Genomic DNA, 9,061 nt, shown 5'->3' with positions numbered 1-9,061 from the left:
GAAGCCAGGTGCGGCAGAGAAATGGGATCCCATTGGAGGACTTCACCTGGAGCTCCTGTGGGCCACTCACGGCAGGGAAGAAAGTCTCCATCGTAGGTGAGGGGAACCAGAAAGAGTGAAGGCGGTGGAGTGGGGTACGGTGCAGTGGGAGGGTACATCTAAGAGAGAAAATAGGTGTCATCGGGGAGGGTACATATGAGATAGAGAGAATGTGTGAAGGCAGGGGGGGTACATATGAGAGAGAATGGGTGATGGCAGTGGGGTACATGTGAGTGATAAAGAGAATGGGTGATGGTGGGGGGGGGGTACATATGACAACTAAAAAGAATAGGTTTGTATAGGGGGTACATTTGAGAGAGAGAGAGAGACAGGAGGGCATGGAAGAGACAGCGTAAATATTACAAAATATTAAATGCGGTCCCCAATAAAAAAGGTTGGACAAGCCTATGTTTGATCTATTTTGTTCTCACTATGAACCAGAACTTGCTGGACATCTAAGGAATCAAATGGTGAACAATGACCTAAAAAACTAACTCAAACATTGCTGTAAAGGCTGGGGAAGAAGGAGACCCCACATTTCTTCCAGACCTACTTTATGTGCTTTGTATTCATATTATATACATTTCTTTTTTTCCCAAAGAAACTCATAAGAAAATGTTCCAACTTACAAAATTGTAGAAACAAAGGCTGATGGCGCATTGTAGACTAACAGATTTATTGTGGCATGAGGTGTTGAGGACAAGAGTCCACATTGTTAGATGGCGCCATCAGGCTCCTGACCTCTAAAGTTTATTATAACACAATAAATCTGTTAGTCTGTATGGCACTAGCCTCCGTGTCATTTTCGCTACTGAGAAATAACCCTCTGGCTATAGATATTTCTGTTTTGAAATTCTACTATATTAGTTTCCACACATGTACTATTTTTCACATCATATAGTACATGCCCGCAGATTGAAACATCTCTCTATATAAAACGCACCTCCAACGTTCGAATGAAGCCTCTGTTAGCCAAAAGTGAAGGGGGTGAGATCGCATTGTGTCTGCCCCGCCCACGCGTCAAACGTGATGACGTCGAGGGCGGAGCAATGACTCATCCAATCGCAACGCTCAGCAGCGAAGCGTCAGGGAAGGAGGCGGCGCTCTCAACGTCTAGCCTTCCCTTCGCTGTGTTCCGCCTTCTTCTGACGTCAAGGATTGACGTCAAAAGAAGGCGGAACACAGCGAAGGGAAACCTAGACGTCGGGAGCACCGCCTCCTTCCCTGACGCTTCGCTGCCGGAACCACGGAGGTACATTTAAAAACAAGAAAAAAAAATAAAAACCATGTTGGGGGGAGCGAAGAGGGTGGCCACAAAAGAAAAACAATGGGAGCGGGAGGGCATAGGGAGAAACAACACCATGGATGCGAAGGGGGGGGGGGGAAGAAGAGGGCGGCCCAGGCTGGGACATGGGAGAGAGAGGAGCATGGATGCAAGGGGGGTCATGGAAGGGAGACAGGGGACTTGCTGGAAAAGGATGAATGGAGGCGGCAGGGGACAGAGGAGCATGGATGGGCATGGATTGGGAGGGCAGGGCAGGGCTCAGGGAGAGAGGGCAATTGCTGGAAAGGGATGAATGGAGGGGGCAGGGGACAGAGGAGCATGGATTGGGAGGGCAGGACTCAGGGAGAGAGGGAAATTGCTGGATAGGGATGAATAGAGGGGACAGATGGGCATGGATGGATATGGATTGCAGGGCAGGCCTCAGGGAGACAGGGCAATTGCTGGATAGGGAAAAATGGAGGGGCCAGGTGACAGATGAGCATGGATGGGCATGGATTGGAAGGGCAGGACTCAGGGAGACGGGAATTGCTGAATAGGGATGAATGGAGGGGACAGATGGCCATGGATGGATATGGATTGCAGGGCAGGCCTCAGGCAGAGAGGGGAATTGCTGGATAGGGATGAATGGAGGGGCCAGGTGACAGATGAGCATGGATGGGCATGGATTGGAAGGGCAGGACTCAGGGAGAGGGGAATTGCTGGATAGGGATGAATGGAGGGCACAGATGGGCATGGATGCATATGGATTGCAGGGCAGGCCTCAGGCAGAGAGGGGAATTGCTGGATAGGGATGAATGGAGGGGCCAGGTGAAAGAGGAGCATGGATTGGAAGGGCAGGACTCAGGGAGAGGGGAATTGCTGGATAGGGATGAATGGAGGGGACAGATGGCCATGGGTGGATATGGATTGCAGGGCAGGCCTCAGGCAGAGAGGGGAAATGCTGGATAGGGAAAAATGGAGGGCCCAGGTGACAAAGGAGCATGGATTGGAAGGGCAGGACTCATGGAGAGGGGAATTGCTGGATAGGGATGAATGGAAGGGACAGATGACCATGGATGCATATGGATTGCAGGGCAGGCCTCAGGGAGACAGCGGAATTGCTGGATAGGGATGAATGGAGGGGCCAGGTGACAGAGGAGCATGGATTGGACTCACACTTTCACTCTGACTCTCAAACACTCACTCTCACATACACTCTCCCAAACACACACACTCCGAGGAAAACCTTGCTAGCGCCCGTTTCATTTGTGTCAGAAACGGGCCTTTTTTACTAGTATTCCTATAAAAATCAGTACAGTTTTAAAGATGATGGGAAAAATGTTTCATGACATGTCCCTTTGCTTTCTTCTATCTAATGAATACATTGTATCTTGGTGTAACGCATTCTGTGACTCACTTTCCACATCCTGCTTTTCCCCACTATTCCAATCACTAGTCCCATTCTTCCCAGTCTGTTACTAGGTGTGGCCACCAGTTGCTCCGAATCCTGTTTTACCTGGGATACTACAGCACCACTGTGAAAAGGCTACTGAAAAGACCTGGGGGGGGGGGGGGGGGGATGTGGAAAGTACTTAGTCTCGAGACTAGATACTAACTAATCAAACTAGTGTCTAATCTCAAAGAAACCCAATAAACTGCAAGAATTCATCACAAATATTAGAGAGCCTACAAATATTGTTTAACAGGTTGTTTTACACAAGGTTTATAATGAGAAGGTAAAGGTCTATAAAAGCTTTTATATTCAGTAATTAAAACCATGTAGTGTGTTCAACCTACTACTACTACTATTTAGCATTTATATACAAAGCTGGTCACCTACACATTTTTGAGATTTTTTTTTTTGAAGGGGTTCCTTATCCAAAGACAGTACAATCTGAATTATCCAACCTTCGCTGATCCAACAGACCCCCCCCCCCCCCCCCGGTGATGTCACCATATCATAGTTTCCAAAGCATTTCAGAAGTTATTAGTGCATTTATATACCACCTACAGTTTAATTAAAAAAAAATTGCAGTGGTGTACAATTAAACTTTAGTTCATAACAACACAATGTAAAAATCATTCTGAAGAAAAGAAGAGAAATCCACAACAGAGACAGATTATTCCTTAAAATGTGTGACCTGAAATGTAATTTGCATTTTGAAATTTTTCTGTTTCCTGTGTCAGGGAACAGCGGCTTCACTAATCAATATGAAAGTCAGTAGCTACCAAATGATATGTGTTTTTCACATTAAAGTACATGCTGCTAATGAATCTTGATTGTGTTTCCCCCAACATTGTACAATTTATCTTATTTGTATCTATTTTAACACATTTACATTCCACCAAGCCTTAAATCACGTATCAGGCTTCCTCGAGCTCCACAAGGACTCCATCACAGTCTTTTGGGTGTAGAAAGATCACAGGTTTGCCGTGTGCACCTATTTTTGGCTCATCACTTAGTATCCGGATTTTCTTTTCTTTCAGATGTGCCATTGCTGCTTTGATGTCATTTACCTGAGGAAAAAAAAAAAGAAAAAATATATTTGTGGGCAGTAGAGTCAATGCGTCACAGAGTCAATGAGGGACAGTCAGGAAGACAATTCTAAGCAATACTAGCAATTCAAATAGTGATGAAGTAATTAGCTTAGAAATAAAGCAATAAGATTAATTTACAGACACACAAAATCTAGTACTTCAAGGACTAAATATCCTTTTGTTGTATAGTCAGACAAATGTAGGTTTTGTTATTTTTCTTTACTGCAGTACTAAAATAAGACACTTATTTTATTCTTTTAATAAATATTGTTTTAATTACTTTTATTGGATATGATGTAGGTTTGATTTGACCACTTTTATACTGTGTTTTACTTTTCATTTTTCTTGTGTGTGTGTGTTTTTTTTTTTAGTTTTAATTATATTTTTGACCACTATAGAAAAAGAGGAACATAAATAAGGACTAGACTGGGTATAGTATCATTTTATGTTTCTTGTTTGCTCCAAGTTTTGCTTTAACCAAATTGAAAAATTAAAAAAAAAAAAAAAAACAATAAAAAGCCCCCACAGGATTTCCCTCTTTTGTAATGCAGACAGCCATTTTGTCAGCAGTATCTTAATATCTGTGCAGACTCTCACTCCAGACCTCAGGACTCCATAGGTCTGGTTTCCAAAGAATAGATAATGAATACTGAAAGAAATTTGTGTGTATACAATTTATGCAAGAAACAGATCTTACTACTATATTTTGGTTATTGTGAAAACCAGACTTCTTGCAGAAGCCCAACATTCAGAATCAAGAGCCACTGAAGATCTCAAGTCAAATTCTGAGGCTTCAGGGGGAACTAATTACCAACAATGTAACAAGGAATAGGATGCATTTGATTATCTAACATAACATAAGAACATAAGGATAGCCATACTGGGTCAGACCAATAGTCCACATAGCCTAGTATCTAGCTAGTGGCCAATCCAGGTCAAAAGTACCTGGCAGAAACCCAATTAGTAGCACCATTCCATGTTACCAATCCCAGGGCAAGCAGTAGCTTCCCTCATGTCAATCTCAATAACAGACTATGGAAGTTTCCTCCAGGAACTTTGCTCAACCATTTTTAAACCCAGATATGCTAACTGCCATTATTATATGGAGTAGAGGAGTAGCCTAGTGGTTAGTGCAGTGGACTTTGATCCTGGGGAACTGAGTTCGATTCCCACTGCAGCTCCTTGTGACTCTGGGCAAGTCACTTAACCCTCCATTGCCCCTGGTACAAAATAAGTACCTGAATATATGTAAACTGCTTTGAATGTAGTTGCAAAAACCTCAGAAAGGCGGTATATCAAATCCCATTTCCTTTCCCTTTGGGAACGAGTTCCAGAGCTGAACTATTCTTTAAGTGAAAAAATATTTCCTCCTATTTGTTTTAAAAGTATTTCCATGCAATTTCATTGAGAGCCCCCTGGTCTTTGTACTTTTTGAATGAGTGAAAAATCGATTCATTTTTACCTGTTCCACACCACTCAGGATTTTGTAGACCTCAATCAAATCCCCCCTCAGCCATCTCTTTTCCCAGCTGAAGAGCCCTAAACTCTTTAGCCTTTCTTCATATAGGAGCAGTTCCATCCCCTCTATCATTTTGGTTGCTCTTCTTTGAATCTTTTCTAATTCCGCTATATCTTTTTTTTTGCGATACAGCAACCAGAATTGAATGTGATACTGAAGGTGAGGTTGCACTATGGAGTGACACAGAGGCATTATATCATTCTTGGTCTTATTTACCATCCCTTTTCTAATAATTCCTAGCATCCTGTTGGCTTTTTTGGCTGCTGCTGCACACTGGGCAGAAGATTTCAGTGTATTGTCTACAATAACAACTAGACCTTTTTCTTGAGTGCTGACTCCTAAGGTGGACCCTAGCATCAGATAACTATGATTCGGTCATTCTTCCCAATGTGCACCACTTTGCATTTGTCTACTTTAAATTTCATCTGCCATTTGGATTCCCAGTCTTCCATTTTCCTAAGGTTTTCCTGCAATTTTTCACAATCCGCATGCATCTTGACAACTTTGAATAGTTTCGTGTCATCTGCAAATTTAATCACCTCACTCATCATTCCGATTTCCAGATCGTTTATAAATCTGATTCATAAGGTCCAATTGGTTGGTCACTCTTGACACTGCTTTCTAAAGAATGGCAGTTTATTATGAGGTCTGTAAAAAAAGTTGATATCAGTGTCTGATAAGTATATTTTTAGGAAAGTGGGGATTTTTTCAGGGGGATTTTATATGTGAATACATATTTTTGTACATTGTGTATAAAAAATTTATATTTACACTGCTTTTGCTTATTGAGATGGCAATACACTTGGAGAAAAAGAGACATTAGAAATAATTAAAACATTTAGGTGTCCTTTTACCAAGCTGCAGGAAAAAGGGCCCTGCAGTAGCGGCGGGGGCCATTTTCCCACACGCCAGGCCCTTTTTACCGCAGCAGGTAAAAAGCCCCAAAAACAAATTGGCCATGCGGTAAGAAAACTCTTAGCATGTGGCCATGTTGATCACTGTGCTAACCATTTCCAAGGATCTTCCCCCCAGAAATGGTACATGCTCAACCCAGAACTACTGTTGGCAGCCGCATTAGGCCAGCGGTAGTCCCAGAATAGTGAGCAGTAAGCCCCCATTGGGCTTACCGCTGCTTTGTAAAAAGGCTCCTTAGAAAACAGTAACTTTTCCTCATGAAAAGTGAAGACATATTTTAGGTGTTGGACACTATGGGCCCCTTTTACTAAGCGTCGGTAAGCACAATGCGGGCTTAGTGCTCGCTGAACAGGAAGTGGCGCCAGGCTACCGCAGCAACCCACCGGTACTTCCCACCCCTAGCGTGCAGTCATATCTGACACTACAATACAATATCACGCGCTGCCCAGTTACTGCCAGGTTAGCGCAGGAGCCCTTACCGCCACCTCAATGGGTTGCGGTAAGGGTTCTCTCCCAAAATGGCCGCACAGCAAATGCTTTACTTGCCGCACGGCCACTTCTTAGACAAAAGACTTCCCTTTTACCTGCTGCGGTTAAAGGGGGCCTTGGTGTGCGCAAAAAACACGCGCTGGCAGGCCCCCCTTTTGCCGCAGTAAAGTTAAACACTTTCCCTTGCACAGTTTTACCTGAGTAGTGTACAAGAAATATTTTATAGTGGCATGTTTGCGATATACTATTAAAAAATAATAATAATAATTTGATAAAGGGAGGCATCTTTCAGTATAACTACATGTGTCCTGGGAGACACATCTGAATCTACTTTTGTGTGTTGCCAAAACACTCGGATAAACATATCAAACATTCATAATTTTTCTTGCCTTTGCCGTTTGCCTTCGGAGACTTCCGCCATTGGTCCTTGAAAATTCTCCTGTGCTAATGTGTATCATCCACTTTTATAATTAAAGGAAAGCAACTGGAAATTAAAGCTAAAAGAACCCATATACAAGGCTTGATAGCTTTTGTAAACTGTGCTCGACGCATGAATTAGTAATGGTTCTTTAGCAGAGGGTACATGCTGTTATGAAGATGGTGAGTACATAAAGATGTTTTCAGTGGATTTGTGATGATTCTTAAAACAAATAATGGTAACTTTAAAGAAAATAGCATACAATATTTACAACTTGTACTTAGATCACATGTATTGTGAGAAGGGCAAGATTTGTATCTATAAAAGTATATAAGCCTTGGAGAAGGTAGGAGCAAGGTGGGGTTTTTTCCCCCACTGGGATGAGGGCTTATATATAAAAGGGACAGGGAGAGATGTCCATTTCTCATGGACATTGCCCCAGGACAGGAATTTATAGATGGCTATATTAGCAGGAGTGGAAACATTAAAACAAACAAACAATTTGGGCACTAGACTAAATTTTTAGGTGCCAGCTTAAAAAGATGCTACTTTGCAATTTTTTTTTTTTAAATATGGATTTTAAAATGTGGATTTACTTCTTTTTCACTTCCTCTGCTCCAACTTCTCTTCTACAGCCGGTGGCTAAAAACAGCTTCAAGCAGTTTAACAAAAGGTCTATACCCACTCTTGGGAGCTCCTCATTGTGGGCCCATCCAAAGGGGTTCTTCAATATTCTTGAAGCAGCCACCATATGCCTGGTGATTTCTGCACATTAAATCACACTGGTGGCAGCTCCTCTAGATATGGCCTGGCTGCAATGGCTCCTCCTCAGCCATTAGCCAAATCTTAGACACCTGGGCAACCTGGCCGATGGACTTTTTTTCAGCCCTTGTTCAAAGATTATTGCTATCCTGAGAGCACTAATTCAATCACAGTGAAAAATGCTAACCAAACCACCCCAATCAAGAGTCCATCACTGCATGCATTTTCCTGCTCGTTTGATTATACAGTAGATCCCTGACCTGATATGCAACAGTCACTATAGGTTCTTCTCTACTTGGTGGCAACAGTGAAGGAAAAAAAAATGCATGTGCCAGAAGTGTGTTCTACTAGAAATCTGAAGGGTAGTCTAGAGGTTCTAAAAATGTTGGTCCTGCTCTGTGTTTCAGGATTGCCATGTAGGCCAAGAGTTAGAAATCTACTATATGCATACTATAAGGAATTAACAACTGTAAAGACACCCGGCAATGCTATATGAAAGGTACTATAGAAATGAAATTGATTATTCCTTCACCTCATCATTGGCTAGTAGAATTAACCACTTTAATGATAGCAGAAAATGCCATATAAAATCATTTTGCCATGGATTGCTCCTTTAAATTTTGCCTATTTCCAATGTACCCAGTACCAATGCCCTCTGCCAGTCTTTATTTATTTATAAATAAAAGACTGGCATACAGTCGCAGACTAGTTCAATTTTCTTCTTTTGTTTCATGCTGAGCTGCAGGTTACTGTGTAAAGCTATATTCTAGATGAGCTGTTACAAACCCAATAGATGTGCTCCATTTGAGCTGTTACGAACCTTGCAACTTTATATGAAATGAACGATGGACCTTACAACTTCCAAGGTCAAAGGGCACGGTCAGGCTAGTGTACAAAAAAACCTGCACAGCACTGATATTTTTTGTGTGCTGTGACTACTTCCCATGTAGAATGGATTTTAGTGCACAGAAAGACTGGAAGGAACCCCACTGTACTAAGGTCATGCAAATTAGCATGAAAATGTATGCTATTATTTATTATTTATTTATTACATTTGTACCTTGCGCTTTCCCACTCAAAGCAGGTTCAATGCGGCTTACATAGTAATTGGGATTAC

The 9,061-nt window shown here is 42.2% G+C and overlaps 1 protein-coding gene across 1 annotated transcript in view; it reads right to left on the bottom strand.

The window, feature by feature from the left end:
• Positions 1-3,406: 3,406 nt before the first annotated feature.
• Positions 3,407-9,061, bottom strand: part of MCEE (methylmalonyl-CoA epimerase) — a 62,027-nt gene continuing 56,372 nt past the window's right edge. Inside the window, exon 3 of the mRNA XM_030188540.1 lies at positions 3,407-3,820. Within this exon, the coding sequence (XP_030044400.1) occupies positions 3,668-3,820 (153 nt within the window). The 3' untranslated portion in view covers positions 3,407-3,667. The remainder of the gene's footprint in view (positions 3,821-9,061) is intronic.

Source organism: Microcaecilia unicolor, chromosome 1 (assembly GCF_901765095.1).
Source record: "Microcaecilia unicolor chromosome 1, aMicUni1.1, whole genome shotgun sequence".
In the NCBI taxonomy this organism is placed as follows: Eukaryota; Metazoa; Chordata; class Amphibia; order Gymnophiona; family Siphonopidae; genus Microcaecilia; species Microcaecilia unicolor.
This window is presented reverse-complemented; position numbering and strand designations above follow the sequence as displayed.